General features: G+C 42.5%; 2 protein-coding genes across 4 annotated transcripts in view; one reads left to right on the top strand and one right to left on the bottom strand.

The window, feature by feature from the left end:
* Nucleotides 1-22,502, bottom strand: part of ANKRD66 (ankyrin repeat domain 66) — a 38,974-nt gene extending 16,472 nt beyond the window's left edge. Inside the window, exons 1-2 of the mRNA XM_032140311.2 lie at nt 22,449-22,502; nt 9,564-9,653 (exon numbers count right to left, since the gene is read on the bottom strand). The gene's annotated coding sequence lies outside the window, so the exon portion shown is untranslated. The remainder of the gene's footprint in view (nt 1-9,563; nt 9,654-22,448) is intronic.
* The window catches only part of PLA2G7 (phospholipase A2 group VII), a 31,967-nt gene continuing 14,217 nt past the window's right edge, over nt 7,100-24,849 (top strand). The window contains exons 1-2 of one of the 3 annotated variants that reach the window (XM_058432127.1): nt 7,566-7,614; nt 19,605-19,747. In XM_058432127.1, the coding sequence (XP_058288110.1) occupies nt 19,639-19,747 (109 nt within the window). In that variant the 5' untranslated portion in view covers nt 7,566-7,614; nt 19,605-19,638. Of the gene's footprint in view, nt 7,177-7,560; nt 7,615-19,604; nt 19,748-24,849 lie in introns of those variants that run through there. The other 2 variants (XM_032141732.2, XM_032141731.2) reach the window with 2 other exon arrangements.

Genomic DNA, 24,849 nt, shown 5'->3' with positions numbered 1-24,849 from the left:
GAGAATTGGGTTCCATCTGGGCTTCTGGATTATTCATTCCCTTCTATCTATATCCATTTTGCTGGAGCTTTCACAGGGCCTCCTATTCAAAGAGTAGAACCTGAGTTGACATCTTGGACCACCCATGGGAAGAGACTGGAGAAAAAGCACGTGCTGGATCTAGGATTCCAGCATTGCTGCTGATCAGCCCAAACTAGAAGTGTGTGTCAATCCATCATGAAGCTTGTAAAATCTTGTTCTGGGGAGTTAGGATTTCCAAATGGGCCATATTTCCTCTAAGGTGTTGTTTTACTAGCAGATACCAGCTTCAAAGACAGCTATGGCTCTCCTCTCAGTCTCTCCTGCATGCTGCACAAACTCAAGGTGGGCCCTACGTAGCTCCCCCGCTCTGTAGACCCTGACTCTTGCATGGGTTTACAAAAGGGCTCCATATCACTGCCTTGGTATCTCATATCTCTCCCACCAAGGAGCCCTTGTCCAGACATGTCATCCTTTCTAGCCTCTCTGGTGGACCTATTGTCCCTGAATCAAGTTTCTTGAAGGAGTCTCTTTGGGGGATACATTTACAACAAATATTTCCTGAGCACCTGATCACACATGTGCAAAAGATCACATCTCTCTTTAAGGAGTTACTAATCTAGTTGAGGAGGTAAGATATTGCACAACAAAATGTAATCGAGGTTATGTTAAATGCTGTAAGAGGGGCACTAAAGCACTTGAAGACTGGTATATAGGAATAAGCGGATATCCTGGACATCCTCCGTTTGTCTCATCAGATCCACTCTTAATTTTTCCCACCTGGCATCCATGGACTCTGGTGCCACTGACTTCCAGTTGGGCCTGGGCAATTTCCAGCATGAGATTGAAGGGTGGATGGAGAATGGGTTTGGAATATTTAGTTCCTTGGCCTCCTTCCTGCCTGAGTGCCAAGGGTTTGCTGTGAAGGTCACAGTTCCTCTCTGGTGGCCTTCTCTATAGAGTTGCTCTTGCCAGGTCACAGCTACTGCTTTCTCCTCTTGCTCCTGCAGGCGCATGCATGATAAGGGCTCTTCAGTGTTGTTTGCCCAGAGGCACTGCACTATGCTTTGTTGGGTTTCCTAAACTCTGCTTTCACCTTTGTCCACATTCACTTTGTTAAACATTCATCCAATAATCCAGTTTGAGCATGTTGCATGCTTGCTGCCAGGACCTGGACCAATAAAGTAGGAATTCAACAAGCTAAGGGGATGCCATGACATGAAGTCCAGAATGGCTGAGCATAAAGTGAGCTGAATATGGGAGACCTAAATGAAAAGGAGCTTGAGGCCAGATCCTGGGAGGACACAAATGCCACGTCGGGATGTCTAGATTTTATCTGTACCTGTGTCCAGTGGGACACATTGGCAGTTTCTGAATGGGGAAGTAGACTGAGTTAAAGTCCATCCCTCACTTTTGGAGAGGTAATTTTGCCGTAAGAATGTAAAATGTATTCTGGAGTAAAGGATACCCATGGAGGTGGAAGGGAAGAACGAGTTAGAAGACAAAAATATGCATATACTCTGACTCAGAAAATTCATTTCTAGGTATTTCTCACAAATAATTAAAAACATGCACAAAGATTTAATTGCAATGATAGTCACTGAAGTACCTTTTCAAAAATTAAAAATTATGAACAACCCAAATTTTCACTAACAAGAAAATAAATATTTAGCCTTTCAAACCGATTCTGTAGATGTGGATTTGTTGGCTTGGTAAAATGTTAGTAGTATATGGCTGAAAGAAAATAGAGCCTTATATAAATGGCCAATAATTTCAGTATATGTATTTGTTTTTGTGGAAAAAGCTTAAATGGATATATATTTAATTAGTAATAAGCACTTTTTTAATGAGCATGTATAATTTGTGTAAACGAAAGAAACATTTTGTAATTGTCAAGGTTAGACCTTTTGAGGGCCTTGATTAGCATGAAAACAGTAGGAACTGTGCAACCAGATAAAGGATGTGGGTGACTGAATCACAGTGCCAACTGAGAGAAACCTGGGAGTTCGGATTTAGCACAATGCTTCCCACATCTTGATTAAGGTGAGTAAGGGTGTTATCAATGACTGGGGTAAGGAAAAATGCCCTGGAGACCAGTTTGGCAGGCCAGATGGTAGAATCCAGTTACTGAATGCATACAAACAAACCCGTTGTGACATCCACAGTTCTCAAGTCCCTAAGTGAACCACGTCCACAAAAGATATCAAGGCATTGCCAATGAGGAATGAAGGCTTAGCCTGGCATTGCATAATAAGTTTTTGAATTGGCTAAAATATCAAATCAAAGATTAGTTTTTTCTACTTCAAAAACTTAGAGGCATAGTTATCATCACTGGACTCTTGGACCTCAAATTCTATTCTCAGACCATGATATTCTCCCTTCCCACTTCTGTCACTCTGTCTTGTGGTAGGTTCTTCCAACCCACACAAACCACCAGTATCTTCCAGGTCTTCCTAGTTATTCACATATATATTCATATATGTATGAATTGTCTTTCTCATATGTATATTTATGTGAAATATCGCAAGATTTCTCTTCAAACAGCCTGCTCAGCTTCTTATTCTCTAATTCCAAATTACCGCCGCTCTTTCTTCTCCTTTTCTTCTTTCTGATTTTACTACATGCCCAGGCATGCCATAGCCCCAGCTCACATTTCTTTCCTTATTTGGGAATGGACTGGCGCTCTAGTCCTCTGCAGATGACCCCTTCCTCCTCTTCCCTCTCTCCCATCATAAGCCCACCTTATCTAAGAAAGTTTAATTATTTAACCAATAGAGTCTAGTTTAGATTATGCGGTCCGACCCCAGCCGATGGGGAAAGGACACAGAGGCAGGAGTCATTTTAGGAATAAAAGCTTCTACTCTCCTTTGTTCAGTGTGCTCTCGTGGCAATCATCCCTACGAGAAGCACCCTTCTGCGCAGAAATAAATTTGCTTTGCTAAAAAATCCTTTGTTTGCTCCTTTTTCTTTAAGACTCCGAACTTTATTTCTAACAAATTACATATCTCTATGTGCATATATATCTATATACATACTAATAGGTAACATCTTTCAAGTGCTCACTCTGCTTGTCAAACATTGTTCCAAGCACTTTACATGCATTATTCCTTATCCTCACTACAACCCAGTGATGTAGTTGTTGTTATTATTTCCATTTTATAGGTTAGGAAACTGAGGGGTTAGAAGGCTACATAACTTGCCCAAGACCTTTGAAGGAGTACAGGTAGAGCTGGATTCCAGGCTTTGTCTGACTCTGCTCTCTTAATAACCACACTCACATCTTAATAAAGCATCTAGAAGGTATGTACCAAATTGTTAAATAATTACCAAATGAAGTTGGGGTTATAGGGCAACCTGAACTTCCTATTTTTTTCTGTTTTGTTTAGATTTCTAGCAATATCAATATTACATCTTAACTGGAAAAATGTTTTCAAATTACCATCCATTATGTCATTTTCTTACGACATAATTGATCATGTTGTGATGTACTACTATTGCCATGTGCTAGACTTTGTACTGGATGCGAGAATAAAAATGATGTGGTTCCTGTCCTCAAGGTGCTCACTGTCCAAACTCTATTACATTATCCAGAGGACTTTTTTAGCAACCCCAGCCCTCCTTTCATTCTTATCTTCTGGTTTGTCCTATCCATAGGCCTAATGCTCTTGACATGATGGAGAACTTGACATTCCCAAGATGTATTATTCACTTTTAGGCCCCTGAGCCTTTGCTCATGAAGTTCCATATTCTGTAGAACGAGTAGGAGTTCATCTGGAATAACTCCTACTCATGCTTGAAAGCTACTGCCATGGTGAAGTCTTTTCACAAAGTTCTAATCTTGAAAAGTTTTAAATATGTATTCTGTACAATCGCGAGCATAGTCCAAATAAGTGGCAGTGAAATACTAAAAATAAAAAAAAGAGTCCCCACCTCAGCCCACCCCAACCCCAACGTCAACCTCAGTCTCAATTTCATTGCCATTCTCCAAACTCTTAATGGTTTCTGCTTTTAGATTTCTGGTGGTGATCTCCATGTTTCCAAAATAACATGCTATCTTATTATTTCCTGGTACATCATCTTAGGCCCTATCTACCTAATTTTTCCTAAGAGAAATGAAGATTTAACTCACATACACACTGGTCTTATCTCCTCCCTAACCTCCTAATAGAGATATGTCTCTATATTCAGCCCTGCACTGCTCTCTCCTCTGTACACCCAGACCGTTTTGTCCTGTCAACTACAGACAGTATCTTTTGACTGTCACTTCCTAAAGTGAGAACCTGAGTACCCCACGCTTCTCTCCACCTTGCTCCTGCTCCTACCCCTTTCTACCTATTGACGTTTACCCTGTGCATTAAAAAAAATTAATCATATTTACATTATCTTTTAGAGTCATAGTTCTTCTTTGACTTGCTTATAAGGTGAATCTAAAAGCAGAAAACCAATACGCAGCATTTCTGTGACTATGTGAATATTGTTCCCTGTAATCTAGTGGAGGGCTTGATTATGCTTCCTGCTCTCGGTCATTTGGAGAACATTCAGATTTCAGATTTAAATGGGATCTCCTGTTTGAGACACCACTAATAGCTCAGAATCAATCCATTTTAGGTACATCATACTTGCATCAGGCCTTTCCTGGACATTTTCTCCCTCGAAGATCCTAGTTTTAATTTCAACTTTATACTTTAGATGGAAATAATTTAACCGTAATTTTTTTTCTTTGCATTCTGTCACCTTCTAACAACCTCCAGGGCTTCCAAGTTCCTAGCCATGATTTCGATTGTATTGAACCCTATTTTTCCCTCCAGTCTTCCTACTGCAATCAGGATGGGTTGCTTCCTAGCCTCGACACTGCTGCCATTCTGGGACCTCTCCTGCTTATCTGGGTTGGAGCCACTTTTCTTTGGGTCCCAGACAGTGAGGTTTCCTTGACTCCCACATCTTTCTCAGCATAATTAAATAACTCACCTTGCTGAACTCCCACAGTCCTCTGTATTTGCCTAATAGGGTAGCACTTTATGTTGTTATTTCCTTATCCTCTAGGGAAGGACTGTGTCTTATTCGTCCTTGAAATGGTACCTGACATACAGCTGGCCCTCATCTTAGTAAACACTATTGAAATTTAAAAAAAACGTTGAGCACATGGCAAGGCACAGTGGCTCACACCTGTAATCCCAGCACTTTGGGAGGCTGAGGCAGGAAGATCGCTTGAGCCTAGGAGTTCAAGACCAACCTGGGCAACATAGTGAGACACTGTCTCTACAGAAAATGAAAATAAAAAATTTAGCCAGGTGTGATGACATGTGTCTGTGATCCTAGCTACTTGGGAAGCTGAGGTAGGAGGATTGCTTGAGCCTGGGAGGTAAAGGCAGCAGTGAGCTGTGATCATGCCACTGCTCTTCAGCCTGGGTGACAGAGTGAGACCATGTCTCCAGGAAAGAAAAAAGAAAAAAAAAAAAAAAGAAAGAAAGAAAAGAAAAGAAAAAGAAATTGAGCACATTATTACAATTTACTCTAATATCTTGATTGAAGGGAAGAGCCGAGTCATCAGTTTCATTCATATTAAAGAGGAAATAGGTCTGCTATGTAGATGGGAAATGAGAGGAGGAATTAAATGTAGGAAATAGAATAACAAAGAACCAACTCATAAAAAACTAAAACAACCCATATCAGACACACCTTATAATCTGTATGTCTGTGTTGACTTATCCTCTTGGAATGTGAGGGATATTCTTTTTTAATTTTACTTACTGGGTTGCCAGATATAATACAGGAAGCCCAGTTAAATCTGAATTTCAGATAAACAACAAATGACTTTTTAGTATGTGTCCCAAATATTGCATGGGGCATATTTATACTAAAAAACTATTTATTGTTTATCTGACATTCAAATTTCACCAGATGTTCTGCATTTTTATTTGCTAAATCTGGGCACTCTTCACTGGGCATCTTCTCAGGGCACTAACCTGCCAAATGCCAACTGCTGTGGGGCTGCTCAGAGAATATGACCTAATGACAATGGGAGATGACATGTTGCTGGCAATGAGAGAAGTGAATAAAATGTTGAATACTTGTTTTTAGGAGCTGTTCTCCAAGCTTAACACTTTTTTAGTGTGGGGTTAGGTCTTCAACTTCAACTTTGTCTTCATCTTTGTCTTAAGGTCAAAAGAAGACATTAGAGATCTCTTTGGTAGGGCATAATGTATCCTTTTAGATTGATATTTGTGGGCCATTTGTTTTACAGGGGGCTAGTCCAGGAAGTACACGACAATGTCATTAGGCAGATAGAGTTTCATTTAAATTAAAAATAAAATCTACTGTTAGGTTTAAATGAGTCACTGCTTCATTAAGCTATCAATATTAGACAACACATATTGAATGAATGTTTCCCATAGGCCAAGCTCTGTCCTAAGCATTTCACATGTATTTGCATTTCATGCTCACAAACTGCCTCTGACTGACTGATTTTGATTTTCTTGATTTTATGGATGAGGAGACTGAGAAGCAGAGATGATGAACTTCCCCAAGGTCACAACACTCATAAGTGGGAGAAACAAGCTAAAATTCAGGCCATCTTACTGCAGAATACTCAAAATCAAAATAAGCAAAATTTCACCTCCAGTTCTGGCACCTCACCAAAAACCAAAACACGATTTAAAAATATAAAATTTTAATAACACCACACATAAATTTCAAACTACTTTCCCTAAGTTTCTAAGTGAAGTTTTAAATGAGTGTGTTTTTAATTTATTAGAAAGTGGATTGAAGAGAAAACATTGGAAAATGAAGGAAGGCGTTTCAGTTAAACCCCAAATAACTCTGTGTTAAACAGCTGTAAAACGGCTCCTTCTAGCTCCGTTTCTCCTCAGACCTAAGTGCTGTTCCTGATTGCCCTTCATTGTCATTTCCGGGGAGAAATGACACCAGCACAGCGGCAGGCCTTCCAATCTGGAGCACGGTCCACACAACTGCCGAGTTGGTGTTCAGTGTACAATGTACCGGAGTACGGAAAATGCCCAGGGCATTGCCAACTATAGATGCTCGGAGTAATTCAGTGTATTCAGAGAACATGGTGAAACAAGCAAAACCGGCCTGATTGTGGGGCGAATTCAGCAGGGGAGTAAATCTGATCGGCATCAGGTCAGCGGAAAGGAGCTGGTGAGCACGGCACCACCCAGGCATTACCTGGCTCTGTCCGCGGCGGGCTAAGTTAACCACGGGTCCAGGTGCGGGCCCCGGCCTTGGGGAGGGTGCTGGGTGCGCTCGAGCACGCTCGCGTCGGGAGCCGCCGCTGCTAGTGGGAGGCTGGGGCCGCACACGCTCCTCCCCGGTACCTCCTCCAGCATCACCAGGGGAGGAGAGGGTCGAGGCCACAAGGCCGCGCGGGGCGGACCCAGGACACAGCGGGCGCGCAGCCCACCCGCCAGCCGCCTGCCAGAGCTGCTCCGCCCTTAGCCAGGGGGACAGCGGCTGGTCGGAGGCTCGCAGTGCTGGCGGCGAGAAGCAGTCGGGTTTGGAGCGCTTGGGTCGCGTTGGTGCGCAGTGGAACGCGCCCAGGGACCACGGTTCCCGAGAGCAGCTCCGCGCCGCGCCTGAGTGAGGAGGGGCCCCTGGGGCGAGGCGGGAGTGGGAGGAAGGGCACGGTCGCCGCGCTGGAGGCCGGGACCCCGGAGCGGCGACCGGCCAGGGTGGGCTCGCTGAGCCGCACCCGCTCTGCTGGCCGGTCCTGGGCTCACAGTCCCTGCAGCCCTCGGAAACAGCGCTAGGATCCTTGCGGGGAGAGGGAGAGGGTGACAGTATTAGACACCAGTTCTTCCAAACCTTTTCCCGAAAGGAAAGGAAGCAACCCTAAGAGCTCAGAGCTAGGGGGGAGAATCAGGACAGGCAGGGAACACACGGAGTTTTCTTCTTTTCTTTTCTTTCTTTCTTCTTCTTCTTCTTTTTTTTTTTGAGGCGGAGTCTCACTTTGTCGCCAGGCTGGAGTGCAGAGGCGCGATCTCGACTCACTGCAACCTCTGTCTCCCGGGTTCAAGCAATTCTCCTGCCTCAGCCTCCCGAGTAGCTGGGACTACTGGCGCGCCCTATGACGCTCGGCTAATTTTTTTGAATTTTTAGTAGAGACGGGGTTTCGCCGTGTTAGCCACAATGGTCTCGATCTCCTGACCTGGTGATTCGCCCGCCTCCGCCTCCCAAAATGCTGGGATTACAGGCATGAGCCACCGCGCCCGCCCCGGAGTTTTCTTATCTGTAGATCTCCTACAGGGACAATCTCTCTCTCTCTCTCTTTCTCTCTCTCTCTCTCTCTCTCTCTCACACACACACACACACACACACACACACACACACACACACCACTACACACCTCTCACTCTGCCTCCTCTCTCTCTCTCACACACCCTTCTCCCTCTCTGCCTCTCTCTCACTCTCCCTTTGAGGAGTATTGCGTCTTTTGGAGCCCAGTTATGAGTGGCTGCTGTAGGAACAAAACAAAGCACCTTTCTCCTACCTGGAGGATCTCCCTGCAGGCCAGATAAGATCACAGCTGTTTCACCAAGTCAAGGGAGAGGCTCATTTTTAAAAAATTAAGAAAAATCAGAAAACAGAGAACACTGTCTTCCTCATCATCTCCTGGAGCTTGTAAGAGAAATTTCTGTCACCAAAAACGAAAAGGAGAGGTGCGTATGGCTCATAAATAACAGTTTGCCACCTTTAAAAGGCACATGGATTCAGATTTGGGATGTGTTAACAAATCAGGCTTGCACAAATTACCTTTGATCCAAATGAGAATGCTGAGCTGGGAGACTGATATAAGGGTAGGAGCTGGAAAATGTATCCCCTGAGGTGTTGGCAATCCCAAGAGGCTCAGCACCAAACCTTGAGCTTACATTGAATTCAGAGATCTGAGCATTAAGCACTGGCCTGATCAAGAAGAAGCAGATGGCCTTCTGGTCACGAGGCACTGGTGAGCCTCCATCACCCAGGCAGATTCCCTCACAGAGGAATTCTGCTGGCCCTGCAGAAGTGGTGAGACAGCCCACCACCTTGGCATTTTCCAGCAGGCCTACTTCAGTTCCTTGCACTTGGGCACTGAAAGTGCTTTCCCCTCCCCAGATATTTGTGTACCAGAAGCTGCTGCTGGCCATGTGGTGGATGTCTCAATGTCTTTCTTCATTGAACTGGGCCCTTCATACCCAAGGCTGGCACCATAGTCTGTCACTGCCTGTACAGCCAGCGAGACTGAAGGAGTTGCAGCATTAGGAGTGTTGTGAATCTGGTTCGGCCACTCATTTTACAGTTGAGAAATCCCTTCTGAGGTGTGGAAGGGCTTGCTTAGCACCGCAGGACTTTTCCCTCAGACAGAACCTGGGACAGCTGCGTCCTCATTTCCTCTCCATTGCATCTCTGTGCCCTTTGCACTTTTGTTGTGAGGAACATACATGGGCCTAAACACATTCCCTCACCCTCACCTTTGCACATGAATACGATTTACCACCCTCTTGGAAGCTCTGTGAGCACAGAACATTAAGAAAAGTGCTGACTAGTACCTGAGCAGCTGGAGTGGGAGCACCTAGGAAGGTCAGTTTAGGAGTCCCCTTCATCTTCCTGTTCCTGATACCCAAGAAGATGGCTATTTCCTGGAAAAGAAGGTGGTTATTGGATTATTTACACTCTTATTCCTCTTAAGCCTAAGTTTTTTTCAAGATTCATGATAATAAGCCTGACTGACGTCTCAAGATGTTGAGAAATTTCCATAAAATAAAAGCATTGAAGGGAAAGTACTGAGTGAAGAGAAATTGAAGGGGAACATTTAATTCTAACATCGTGTTGTTCCAGAATATGATTCTGGGTTCTTACTGCCTTTCTTTATGACGCCAGCCACCTGTTAGACACATTATGTGCCCTCACTGTCATTTTGCTCAATTTTATGGATGTGACTCAACACTAATAGAAACGGGCTAATACATACAAACATGTAGGTTTTTGGTTTTTAAAGAAACTTAGCAGTTGAGGAGAAATAAAAAGTCTATTGTAAGAGTAGATGCTCATTGAATTAAGTGGGCTAGTTGATTCCTAGTAGAACTTGTATTCATTCATTCCTTCACTTCAAAAAATATTTATTGATCAGATCCTAAGTGCCAGGTACTGAGTACAGCACAGTTAGTAAGATAAATATGCTCTCTGCTCTCACAGTGCTCACATTCTAGAACTGAGGGATGAACAGGGTGAATTCATATAGTGAGAAGAAAAGCAAGCAGAGTGCTGCAGTATAGTGGTGTGTGCGTGTGTGTGTGTGTGTGTGTGTGTGTGTGTGTTGGATATATGGGAGGGGCCCAGCTTCTTGGATTGGATTGCGAGGAGAGACTTCTCTGCAAGAAGGCCTGGAGATGAAACCTCAGGAAGATGGGCAGACATTCCCGCAGAAGGAACCACAAGCACAAACGTCCTGCTCCTGGGAACAGGTGTGATGTGTTGGAGGCACAGTTGGAAGGCCAGTGTGGCTGGAGTTAGGTGAGGGAGAAGGAGAGTTAGAGGAGTGAGCTTTAGGCGCAGCAGCCACGTCAGGAAGACCCTCATAGGCCAAGGGAAACATTTGGATTTTACTCTTTACAATGAGAGAAGCCAAAAGAGAGTTTGAAGCAGAGATGTGACATAATTGATTTACATTATAAAGAGATAACTCTGGGTACTATGTGGCGAATGGATTATAGGGGAAGGAGAGGGGACAGAAGGAGGCCAGAAGCGAGTTTACCGATGGGGGATGGTAGCAGTAGATGCGCGTAGGCTATTTTTTTGGAGTTACAGCGGGAAGTTAATGTTTCTCTGTCTTGAATTTCCCATCTACAAAATGGGAATGAGATTGCTATACCTGGTCCACTTGTAAAAACTAATAAACAAATGAATATGCCCTGAAGCATAATGTAAGACATTATTACTATTATTATTTGCTAATATTGTATTACTTTGAATTCCCTGTGCTTTATTTTAAAATTTGTTTTAATAAATTTGATGTCTTATTTTATTCTTTTCAGTAAACCTAATTTATTATACATAAAAGTATCTTTCTCTGTTCAGAGAATTGGAAACTCTTAACTAAGAGTTACCAATAAAAACAAGTCATCACAAAACACAGGGAAATTATTGCTAAAATAATAGCTGGCTTAATTTCAAAAGTTGAATATGCTCAGATAAAAATTCAAAAATAGAATAATTAAAGCTGGGAATGGGAAAAAAATATTTTGGGCAGATTTGCCTTTGTCCTGGCTGTGGTCACGCAGATATTTGTGAGTGCAAAGATTTGTAGATAACTGAAAATATCTATATGGCAGCAGAATTTCTGGAGAAGTCTGTAGACCAGAGTTGAGTAGGGTTCTTTCCCTTAGTGAAGCATTCTCTCTCAGAGGAAGCTCTTGAATTTTCTCTCGTTGATCACTAAGTTTTAGAGAGTCAGGAAGTTTTAAAGTTGTTTACCAACTAGGATAGCGATGTTCTTCGCAGAGATAGAACAAGTAACTGCCACAATAAGGCAACTCTATTTCTCTTTCCTGACTCACTTTGATGTGCAAGTTACTAGAAGGAGATATGCCTGCTTAGAGGAAAACAAGCCCTTCCTCATTTGTATTGTGGGCAGCAGAAATGTCAGCTCGTGACTTAATAGTCCCTAGGTCATGTTAACTTGCCAGATCCCCTTATTTATTGGTCAGTGTGTCTGAATTTCAGCTTGAAGTGGCTAGTCTGGTGATTCAAATTGCAGACAAAATGTGATAGTAATTCCGGGATCTGTATGATTTATCTCTTGCCATATCAAGCACCATATTTTTCTTAGGGCTGGAGAGTGGGGGTGTTTGGGTATCTTAAAGGGAGAGGCTTCATTTCCTTGAAGCCAGAAATCTATTTGTTTCACTCATGTTTTGAAATGTTGAATTAGTTCCTCCTTTAAAAATCAGTGGATATTACATACAAATGTAATTTTTCAGTTTTTCTTGGAAATAGATGATCTAGTGACATGGAGCTGCCATTCCTACATGGAAGCAATTAACTGGAATAGAGTGGTAGTTGCCTTCTTTGGATGGTCCAGTTTGCACCATCCAAATAGAAAAAGGACAGTTCACACCAGTCCTTATTCTATTGCATGAACCTGTTTGATTCATTTAAATTACCTGTCTGACCCTTGTAGACTTTTGATTTTTAACTTCAGGTTTAGGGCAATCAAGGGTAACCTGTCTGTTATACTTTCACCTTCATCTAATGCAGGAAATCTATATTCCAGTACCCCTGCTGGTAGGCCCCAGGCCTGTACTTTAACTGCTCCTCTGATAAAGAAGATAATGCTAATTGTTGAAAAGCTACTGTTGATGGAGCTGTACAGTCTGGGCCCACATAGAACATGTTTAGGAACTTTGCACAGGACTGTGGCTGTCACATGCAACCTGGATTTTCCCCACTAAAAGTAAACATTCCTCATTCCTTCAACAGCTCCTCATGTGACTTGCTGCCTTGTTCCCTCATCATTCTGGTTATTTTTGGGTTACTGTCCCTTGTCCTGAACCTTTATTTGTTAAAATCCTTAAATCCCCACCAATTCAATAAGATGCGGTCTAACTGGTGCAGAATGCAGTGGGAGGGTGGCCTCCCTTTCTCTATGATGTTATACTTTTGTCATGCAACTGAAGATGTCTTTAGATTTTTCTGGGCCAATCCATTGTGTTTTTAAATTTACTTTCAGGGCTTATTTTCCAGTTAGATTGTTCCTGAGAGTTTACAGGAGAACTGTCCAATGTACAGCTTGAGAGCAATGGTTTTCAGCTGAGGATGATTTCTGCCGCCACTCCAGGGGACATCTGGCAATGTCTGGAGACAAAATATTTAGTTGCCACAACTGGGGTGTGCTATTGGCATCTAGTGGGTAGAGGCCAGGGATGCTGCTAAACATCCTACAATGCACAGGACAGCCCCCACAACCAAGACTTATCAGCCCCTAGTGTCAGCAGTGCTGAGCTTAAGAATTCCTACTTTAGAGTCAGGGTCTAGGTTCAGATCCTGATTTAGCTACTTCCCATCCTTGTGAACTTGGGCACGTTATTTAACCTCTTTGTCTTCATTATCTCAACTGTATTTCAAAGAACTCTGAGGGCTAAATGAGTTCATTTATATGAAATGCTTAGAAGGGTAACTGTATGTACAAACATTATCTTATTTTTCTACCATATTTTATTCATTTTGGTGTGTACATATGACATCAGATAAGTGGGTGGGTAAAGTTTGAGGGATAGCACTTCATTTCTAATCTTGCCTATGGGATGGGCACTGGTGCATTTGGATGTTTTAGGGAGCTAACAGCTCTTCTCCGAAATGCCTTCCCTCTATGGCCTCCATTATCATTTTTCCAGCTTCTTTTAGTATTTTCCTCCATATTGGGGCATATATGTCAGTTTAATACTGCATCCTCCTGGAGAATATGGACAATGAGTTCCTTTAGCGGGATAGGATCTGTGCCTGTTGCTTGTACATCCCATTTCTGGTGTGCCCCAGGCTCCTCCACACCCCAGTCACTGTGGCTTGCACCTGCACAACAGATTCCTGGGGCTGAGTAGCAATTGGTAGACTTTGGATAATAATAATAGCATTTCTCCAAGGGCTCACATCCCCATAAGAACCCCATTATCTTTCTTCTGACCCCAAAATAATTCTTCTGAAGCTTTAAACTCATTGTAAGGCTGTAGAGAATATAATAGCTGAGGTCACAGTGCCAGGTTGGCCTATCTAGGCAGGCAGGTTGGGGGACTGAGTCTGAGAGTAAGATCAGGAACTTTCAGTATAGCAGCAAGCTGCCCATTGATCTTAGACAACTTTTACCTTTTATGACCTTTAAGCCATATAGAACACCAAACATTTGGACATTTGCACATGGGATGCAGATTAGTTCCCATTTCCAAAATTGTGAGTACAATCAACTAATTATATGTTACTTGCAGGTTTTGCATCTCATGCATCTGCCTCCCTAGAATGAAACAAATATTTCTTCCTTATTAAACAAGGATAGAGTTGCCCCAGCATTTTCTTAGACCAGGGTTTCTCAACCTCAGCATTACTGACACTTTGAGATTCCTCTATGTTGTAGGGCTGTCCTGTGCACTACAGGATGCTTAACAGCATCCCTGACTGCTACTCACCAGCTGCCAGTAGCAGCCCCCTCCTGGTTGTGGCAACCAAAAATATCTCCAGACATTAATAAGTGTCTTCTTGGGGGGCAAAAATGCCTTAGTTGAGAGACACTGCTGTAGAGTGATGTTCTAGCCACATTCTCCAGCCTTCATCCTATTGTAAAATATCCAAAGAAGATTTTATCTTCTTCAGCAATCATTTGGTCTGGTAATGGGTCAGTTTTGAGGTATTTAAGCCACTTTCTTTGGCTTTAGTTGAGACTGAATTGGGCTATTATTTGCTCTTTGTCTCATTCAGTTACTTTATATGCTCCATATTAGTTTTCTATTGCTGCTATACAAATTTTCTACAAATTTAGTCACTTAAAGCAACACAATTTATTATCTCATGTTTCTAAAAGTCAGAAGTCTGACATGGCCTTACTAGGCTAAAATAACAGGTTCAGTGAACCTTCAGAGGTCAGCTAGTCTGTGTTGCTTTCTTGAGGCTCCAGAGAGAATCTGTCTCCTTACCTTTCCAAGATTCTAGAGGCCATCCACATGTTATAGCTCATGCCCGCTTCCTTCATTTTCAAAGTCAGCCATGGTGGGTTGAGTTCTCACATCACATCATTCAGACCTCTTCTTCTGCCATCCTCTTATACTTTTAAGGACTCTTGTGATTACATTGGGTCAGATAATCCATGATAATCTCCCTATTTTAAGCTTAACTGATTAACATTAATTCCATCTGCATCTTAATTCTTTTTTGCCATGGAACATAACATATTTGCATGTTCTGGGGTTTAGAATATGGACATTTGGGTGGGAGTGCATTATTCAACCTGCCACATGCCCCCATTCCAAAGGTCAATCAGGAAGAATTTGGAAAGAGAGTACTGATACTTAACAAATGAGCATTTTCTTTTCTGACTCTTTACTAATAACACAAGAGCTAAGGTCCACCTGCCCTAATCTCTTGCCAGGACTGGGTTTTACTTGGATGGTTTATTTGTCAGCTTTTCACAGAGATTTCAAACTTGAGATTGGACATTTTATCTATTGTTTTGGTTTGTCTTTTGTTTCAAAAAGGGAAATGATGCCTGATGAGAATTTAACAGTGACAAATAGGGGAAATCAGGATTTGTGGCAGTTATGGTTGTGTATGGAGACTGCAACTGAGATCTGAAGAACAGGTAGGGAACTGTGGGAGAAATGAAGTCTGCAGGAGAGAGGCAGAAAGGTGGAATCCATTTAAATGGAATGTATTATCTGAGTGCTCACTGAAAGTCTTCTTGATTGCCAGGATGATATTTTATCTAGTGGTCAAGGGGCCAAATTGAAGATAATTATTTTCAGGCCTTACTATTTGAAGAAAATTATTGATTTTTAAAGTGAACATTCCCATTGATTTAGAATGATGGTGGCTCATGCCTGTAATCCCAGCACTTTGAGAGGTAGAGGTGAGCGGATCACATGAGGTCAGGAGTTTGTGAGCAGCCTGGCCAACATGGAGAAACCTTGTCTCTACTAAAAATACAAAAATTAGCCAGGCATTATGGTGGGTGCCTGTAATCCCAGCTACTCAGAAGGCTGAGGCAGGAGAATCACTTGAACCTGGAAGGTGGAGGTTGCAGTGAGCTGAGGTGGTACTATTGCATTCCCAGGTGACAGAGTGAGACTCCATCTCCAAAAAAAAAAAAAAAGTTTGTGTCTTTGTATTGACCAGTGATTGTGGTTATGGTAATAGATTTTCATACAATGTGATGATGAAGACGGCTGTATCAAGGGTTTTAGTGTAGTCCCGTTGGATTCTCTAGTACTAAGAGAATGTCTAAAGTTACCATTAGGTTTTTCAGGTCCTAGTTCTTAAATATAAATACATTTCTAGCTAACTCATATCCCATAGTTGAGAAAAAGGCACTTATCTGTGCAAAGAGAACTTTAAAAGTTAAACGACTTCTTATGAATTATTCCTGTGTGTTCATATTCAGAAGCCTCTGTGGTCATTGTGATTATTACATGTTAATACCGTTCCTGGCTCATAACTCCCATCGCTCTTGCTACAGTCTTTTGTTATAATATTGGAGTGCTTTAGGCCTCAGGAGCAGGTCTCAGAAAGCAGAATCTTTCTCTCTGACCTTTTCCTGCCTTCCTTTCACCTGCCCAAGGCAGGACTCTAATATGATTGCAGGTTATAAGACCCTCATTCTGGGAAGGATCCTCTTACCCTGGAAGAAGGAATGCTGCACAGAGACACCAAGAAGAATCTGAACAGACAGGGCTTGCTGGGTTACCCCTCTGAGTCTATTAGCATTAGAGCTTACCCTTATTGTCCAGTCATATTTCTACACAGCTGTTCATACTTTGTTGAACCTATGCATAAAAATAGACAGTTTCCCCTGTATCTTTGGGTCTTCATTCTGAAGGCTCCTTGTGAATACACATTAAATAATCTGCCTTTTACAAGTTGAATTTTCAGTGACCCTTCAGAGGTCCAAGGGGAATGCCACCCATGGCCCCCTTGGCCCCTGCAGTGTGCATGTATTCAAGTCTAGAAATGCCTCTGGAAAAAAATCTGTTAGCAAGTCATTATTTGTGAAGAGAAACTCAATTTACCTTTTTCTGTTATGTTTGGATTTTTGAAATCATGCATTAACTTTATAATAAAATTAAATATAATACTGAAATAAGATCAAATAAAATCAACCAAAATTATAAATAATCAAAGAGTTACACATATATACCTTTTTTTTTCTGATCAAAAGAAAGATATTGAATAAGGAAATACAGTCCCTCTGCAAGTAGTTTAAGAAGTTTTGGCCGGACGCGGTGGCTCATGCCTGTAATCCCAGCACTTTGGGAGGCCGAGGCGGGCAGATCATGAGGTCAGGAGATCGAGACCATCCTGGCCAACATGGTGAAACCCCGTCTCTAGTAAAAATACAAAAATTAGCTGGGCATGGTGGTGGGCGCCTGTAGTCCCAGCTACTCGCGAGGCTGAGGCAGGAGAATTGCTTGAACCCAGGAGGCAGAGGTTGCAGTGAGCCGAGATCACACTCCATACTACCCGGGTGGGGAGAGTGAGAGGATCTTTTACAAAAAAAAAAAAATATATATATATATATATATATTTAGAGCTCCAGCAACACATTTACCAGCTGCCTATCTGGGCCTTTCTAGACTGTACAATAGGAGCTGCCCTTACACGAAAGCCCCATCTCTTTGAAATCTTTCTGTCTACATTCCTGTTGCTCTCAGAACTTGCACCATATCATTTAAGAATTATAAAATGCCCCTGTAATTTGCTTTCTTCCTGTATTATATTATTAATATATGCTAGTCTTGTCTCAAACACAATTGTAAACTCTCTGAAAGCAGGGATTGGGTCAAATTCTCTGGTACTTACCACAGTTGTTGCCATAGGAAAGGGCATATAGTATTTGCTTAAGAAATACCCTTTGATTGAATGACTGCAGATCTGATAATCAGGATAGGCCATGCTGTGCTGCATTAAGGCAATAACAGCTTCACCTGGAAATTTCAGTGGCTTAACACAGCAAAGGTTTATTTCCCATTTGTGAAAGGTCATTTGAATTGGCAGGGGCTCTTCTCTGTTCAGTGACTAGGTATCCAAGCATCTTTCACTTCAAGACTGCACTGCATCAGCACATGATTTCTAAGTTTGCTGTGTCAGGGAAAGGTAGGCATGAAGGAGATACAGTGACTCTGTTGCAAACCACTTCTGTTCAAATTGTTGTTTCTCAGGAATTAGTCCCATGGGCCCAGCCCAACCACAGGGGCGGCTAAGAAATGTAGGGAAGCACATAGATGTTGAGGAGCACACATTGTCTGTGCCACACATCTATATTACATCTTCCCGCAAAATAGCTGTACTAACGAGTGCTTCATTAGTGTCAGTGGGACACCAGATCATTAAACTTGGCTCAGTTTGTATTAGTAACCAGATGTGCTAGATTTATTCACTCAGCAGGCATTTACTGAGTGCCTCTGTATACCAGGCACTATTCTAGGTCTTGGGGATACAGCAGGGGGAAAACCCATCAAAAATCCTTACACTCACAGAACTAAGTTTTTAGTGGAAGGTGATAAACAACTAACAAATAACATACAAGGTATGTTAGTTGGTGATAAATACTGGAGAAAAATAAAGTAGGGAGGGATATAGGGAATGTATTGGTGTGAAGAAGGAGGTTAGGTTGCAATTTTAAATAGATTGAACTGGGAAAGTGTCACTGAGAAAGTATCACTGAAGCAAAAGCCCAGAGGTGAGAGGACCAGTCATTTGGGTGTCAGAGCAAAGAGCATTCCCATAAAAGGGAACACATTCAAAGCCCTCAAGGTGGGGATGGAAGGTGGGTGTGGAGTACTTGGCATGTTTGGTGAACGGCAAGGAGCAAGTGTGATTGCAGCAGGTGTCCAAGAGGGGATAGCGGAAGGATTGGGAGTGTGTTGAGTAAAGGTTATGTAGATCCTTATATGCTATTTTGGGTGAATGGCTTCTCCCCTGTAACATATGACACCATTTGGGGGTTTTGTGCAGAAGGGTGACACAATCACTCTGGCTGCTGTGTTGGGGATAGATTTTAGGGTCAAGGGCAAAAGCAGGGAGACCTGTTAGAGGTGATGGCAAATTTTAGGTAAGAGATGGTGGTGGCTTGGACCTTTTCTATCCCCACCCCCGCCAAAAGTTGAAGGGCCAAATTTTAGAGGGGAAAATGGATGCACAAATGCAAGATAGGTTTCACTAATAAGATGTTAGCATACAGCCTAATTGTAATTTATTATTACCACACATCTCATATTCTGTCGTTTCATTTACCGATTCAACAAGCATCTATGCAATACTACTTCTTCCAGGCCCTCTATTAGGCACAGGGACAACAAATAGACCTGACCTCTGCTTTTTGGAAACTTAAATCATAGTAGGATTATAGAAATTACCAAGAATATAACATCATATTAACACCCAAAACAACCACAGCAGCAGAAATATAATCACTATATAATTAAATGATGGAAATAGCCAAAATTTATGAACTATTTACTATGTGCTAGACATACCTATGGATATTATGATGATGATGATAGATGGTTGTTATATTTGTTATATTTTTTTGGCTATCTTTATAGCTGACCATACTGTTACAAAGTTAGAAAACTAGTGACCAAAAACTTAATCTAACTGTCTGAAAGTATTATTTCGGTGCTCTACAATCCAATGTAATCCTGAGTAATGTAGGTAATGGTAATCCTACATTACCAAGGATTTTACCATTCTAGTGCCAATCTAAAACCCAGCACAGAAAATACATGTTTTATTTTTTCCAAGTGTTACTAGTACCTCAGCCCCTCTTCATTTGTCAGCTTATTTAAGGCCTCTTCATTGCATACTTTTTTTTCTTTTAATCACCTGCTTCGAAGGAGACTAAGCTGAAACTGCTGCTCAGCTCCCAAGATGGTACCACCCAAATTGCATGTGCTTTTCTGCCTCTGCGGCTGCCTCGCTGTGGTTCATCCTTTTGACTGGCAATACATAAGTCCTGTTGCCCATATGAAATCATCAGGTAAGAGGTATATTTGTTCAAGGTCTTGAGCAACTGATCTGTCGCCATACTTCAAGTGGGCCCCAAGATGTTGCACATCTGCACATCTAAACAAGTCCTATTTAAAGGCTTGTGGAGATCCTGTATTCTGCTGGAGTAGGGGAGAGGTTCTCACTTTTTCCTCATTTCAACTGAAATTGAAGAAGCACTTGTGTTCTTCAGTATCAGGACTGCAGGACAGAACCAGGATGGGACATTTTAAGATACACTGGACGTTCAGCTTGCAATCACCACGGAGAACCTCCTTAATGCCACCCCTTCTCTCTCTGACTGCCCTGACGCATGCCCACACAAGCATAGTAATGCAACTGATCTGGAGTCCACTCCAAGACAGCCTCAAAACCTGCTTCCATGAGGTGGAGAAGAAGCAGGTGTCTTGTTCAACAGGCATAGTCCTGGTTAACAGTGGAAAGTCATGTGAGATAACAATTTCAGGTCTTGGGATCCAAAAGGAAACAATCTTTCCTACCTAATAATAAAGAGAAGTAGGGACAAGTAGGTGCTAGGGAGTTCCAGATGAAAATGGATGTGATCACTCATTCTGTCTTGCCTTGTGGTAATTTGGGAAAGAAAGAGGAGGGAGGCTTAGATTAGACTAACCCAGGAGGAGTGGCCAAAACGGGGCAGCCATCTTTAGACGGCTACATTTAATGTCACTAAGAGGGATCTTAATTGGAAAAAGATTGTTTCTGGAGCTTTGCAAATTCCTGCTCATCCCAGAGGGTTGTGATGCATAAACTTCTCTTTCCAGTCTCCTATGGAGAGCAGTGTAGGTGGCTTCTGAATGGTGTAATACTGACTATACCTACAGAGCTGTGCACCTGGATAGTTGTGGGTCACTCTGGATCTAATTGTTCAAGCTTGATGGGTGACTCCTTACTATAGCATTTGCAAAAGAGCTTTCATAATTCAGTACCTTAAATTCTGCCCTACTACATAACCAGGAAAATGAATGCATTAGGAGAGGTTTTATATCTTGTATCTACATTTGCACAGGAAATAGAATAATATCTCACAGGTCCATTCATCCTACAACACATCAGGAAGTTAAGTCATCAAGGATACACTGGTGACTAAGACAATAAATTTATAGTCAAATTCAAGGGTCCTGCATCCTAGATGACATTAAGTTCATTTTTCCTACTACCTTTTTCATGGATTGAGAACAGGTAATATCTTAGATGGTGGGAAAATCATCATTCAGGAAACATTTATATCCTTCACTTTTAATTGGTACAGGGTAAAAATTTAAACACATTTTTAAAATCCCTTTATCTTTAAAAACCATTGGAAGGCTGTCGCTGGACTGACAGAAACTTGAGGACAGGGACATTGCTTTATCTTTATAGTCCCAGCATTAAGCCCAATGGAATGCCCATTCTAAGTGTTCAAAAACGAATGCAGGCCGGGCATGGTGGCTCGTGCCTGTAATCCCAGCACTTTGGGAGGCCGAGGTGGGTGGATCACTTGAGGTCAGGAGTTCAAGACCAGCCTGGCCGACATGGTGAAACCCCGTCTATATTAAAAAAAAAAAACCATAAAATTAGCTGGGTGTCGTGGTGCACACATGTAGTCCTAGCTACTTGGGAGACTGAGGCAGAAGAATTGCTTGAATCCAGGAGGAGGAGGTTGCAGTAAGCCAAGATTGCATCACTGCACTCCAGCCTGGGCTACAGAGCGAGACTCTGTCTCAAAACAAACAAAAAAAGAATGCATATATATTGGTTTAAAGTATTAGAAACAGTTTATTAAATAAGATTAAAATAATAAGTGATTCTTCATAATTTCTTACTAAATGAATACACAGAAAATATGGCTATGCAGGTAAAAAGGTTTGTAAGAATGGGCTAGAGATATCCTCTTTGCTAGTGGAGGACATAAAGCCATATAAGAGTGTAATTGTACTAGCATGTACACAGTTCATCTCCAAACCCAAGACTGAACATCAGGAATATTTGACAAATGAACACCAACAAAAATATGTAATAAAATTAATAGCATACCATAGGTTCCAATCCTCTAATTAAATTAAAGTTGAAGAAAACCAAGAAGAGACATTTATAAATTCTGAACCACAAAACTGTGTGAGTGGTCATTTGATCTGATGAGTCTCCTCCTTCCACTTCCTTAATGATGACTCCTGACAGATGGTTAGAGAATGGGACATCCAGGCCCATAACCAGGTCGGCTGTAGGCTATGGAGCCTGTTCCACAGCCACCCCCAGGCACCCTGGCACTGGTGCATAAGACCCCATAGACCTATACCAAAACCTGGGTCAGCCTGATGATTCCTGAGGCCTTCTCAGAGGTCAGGTGTCCTGGAACAGGCAGACCTCACCTTGACCTGAATGCTCCTGAATGCTGAGTGAGGAACCTTCTCAGGGAGAACAGGTGTTGGACAACCAGGGCACTCCTAACTCATTGGAAAATGTTCCCCGGTCCTTTGGAATTGAGATCTCACAAGTGGAGGCTTGTGTTGGCTAAAACTCTCCCGTGCCTCCAGAACTGAGCCTCCAATTCTAGAGGTAGTGTCTCCAACAGCAGCTGTGGCTCTGGGGCTCCTTAGAGACTTGTGTGAGCCAGAGGTCTCCCTGCAGCAAGCCCTGCACAGGCACACCATGCCTGCCTAGGGGTGGGGTTGCAGTAGCACCAGGCTCCTTACCACAGAAGAAGCAGGTGTCCCTGCCTTAAGGTCCTCCTCCTTGGTACTTCACATCTCCCTGTTACACCAGAAGCATGGCTCAGTAGATACTCTTTTAATGGAAGAAGAAAAGCCTTTTGTAATTCAAAATAGACCCTGAAAGTTCACCTTGCAGGTAAAGTTAAAAAAAAAAAAAAGTTTCTGGGGTTTGAATCTACCTGGGGAGAGGTTAGACCTGCTAAAACTTCCCTAAGGACTCAGCACAGATTTACCTAGTAAGAGTAAATGAACACCGGGGAAGGAGTAAACAGCATTAGTTGTCTACCCATTATGTGTCATGTTTTGTACTAAGAACTTGACCTACATTCTCACCTCATCTTTACAACTGTCCTGTGGGCTGGTCAAGTGCTTTTATGTCATTTTACGAATATGGATCAGAGAGGGGAGCAAATTGCCTAGGCCAGAGGATTATAGCTTGTAAGAGGTACACCTGAAATCTGAAATAGAACCATGTCCCTCCAATTCCCAGGGTTTGTTCATCTCCACCCCCTCTCCCCTTGCCTTTCTTGAAACTATCTCCTACCATTTGACCATGGATTGCTGACCTGTGTGTCAGGCAGGTGGTCTGGAACTTCAGCCCAGTGTCTCTTAAACTTTAATGGGCACTCCTTTTCTGATTCAGTGGAATTGTGGTGAAGTCCAGGAGCCTGCATTTCCAAGCTCCAGGTGGTGCCAATGATGCTGGTCCATGGATCAGTTTTGAGTAGCTGAGCCTTATGTATTGAAAGGCTTCATCATGGGCAGGTGTTTCACACATGAGTCACCAGTGTGGAGGCTGTAAATTGGTTTCTTCCCATGACTCAAAACCTTTCTGGGCAATGTTCCATGGTATTGATGCAGATGCCTTACCTAACATTGCTCTTGATAGCTGGCTAGCAGAGAATAATCAACTCCCACCATCCAATGGAAGGAATGGGTGGACAAGCTGAATATGTCAAGGAAAGTGAGAGTCTGAATACACTGATATTTGGATTCAACATCTTGTAATTAAATATGGATTTGATTGAGGTTTAGAAAGGAGAACAGATGAAGCTGCTAGTGTGTGGAAGGATTGCACCACAGAGAGAAAAGTAGTTTTAGGAGTGGGTGAGTAAAATACTGCATGTGATAAAGGGTTTAAAGGAAAACAAGAGAGACCAGTGGCCATTCAAGTTAACTAAGCTTATTTTCATAAGTATTTGTTGAGCATTGACTATGTGCCAGACACTGTGTTAAGATCAGAGGATGCAAAGACATGGATATGGCTCTGGAGAAAGAGCCTAGTGTAGCATGCACACACATAATTTTAATATGTGATAGGAAGAATGATTACGTGTGTATACACACATGCACATAGAATCTATGTAATATTGAGGATGAAATGATTAAGTCTGTCTGGGGAATCAGGGAAGGCTTCAGAGAAGACAGGCCATCTGACCAAGGTATTGAAGTTTGAATGGGAGTTTGCCAAGGGGATTTAAGCACAGGCAGTAGCATTTACAAAAGTGCAGTGGCATCAACCAGCCCAGTATGTTGCTCAGGAGTACTGTAGCACAAGGAAGGGGTATAACTTAAGGGGAAGAGGAAGAAGAAGAGTACGAGACAATGGGCCTCTAGTGGAGCGTTTCTTTGCAGTGCCCAGAAACTTGGAATTTAACTTGTGCACCTGTGAACCTCAGTATGTTTCAACCCCAGAGCACTGGAAGGATAGGCCACATTTTTGCAAGTAGCAGTGTATTTGCTTAGGAAAGCATGTGTAGATTTAAATTCCTCCTACAAACTGCCTTCCAAAAACATTACAATACATTCTTCCTTTAAGGAAAGAACACTTGCTGATAGGAAGCCATTGAAGGATTTTAAGAATTGTCTGGTGTGATTTGTGCTTTAAATCCCTCCAGGAGCTGTGTAAAGGATGCGTTTGAAGGAGTCAAGATCCAAGGTGGGTAGAACAGTTAGGAGAGAGAGCAAGAGTCTGGTCAAGAGACAGTGAGGGCATAAATGAGACAGTTGAGCTACAGGGTCAGTGATACATTGTGGAGATCATTCTAAGCTAAAAACTAATGTTAGCAATAGAGGCTTGGGGCTGGGCACGGTGGCTCACGCCTGTAATCCCAGCACTTTGGGAGACTGAGGCAGATGTATCACGAGGTCAGGAGATCAAGACCATTCTGGCCAACATGGTGAAACCCCGTCTCTACTAAAAATACAAAAATTAGCTGGGTGTGGTGGCACATGCCTACGCCTATAATCTCAGCTACTCAGGAGGCTGAGACAGGAGAATCGCTTGAACCAGGGAGTCGGAGGCTGCAGTGAGCCAAGATTGCACCACTGCACTCCAGCCTGGTGACAGGGTGAGACTCTGTCTCAAAAAAAAAAAAAAAAA

Source organism: Hylobates moloch, unplaced genomic scaffold (genome assembly GCF_009828535.3).
Source record: "Hylobates moloch isolate HMO894 unplaced genomic scaffold, HMol_V3 SCAFFOLD_20, whole genome shotgun sequence".
In the NCBI taxonomy this organism is placed as follows: Eukaryota; Metazoa; Chordata; class Mammalia; order Primates; family Hylobatidae; genus Hylobates; species Hylobates moloch.
The sequence above is the reverse complement of the archived record's forward strand: the minus strand, read 5'-3'. Positions and strand labels throughout refer to the sequence as shown.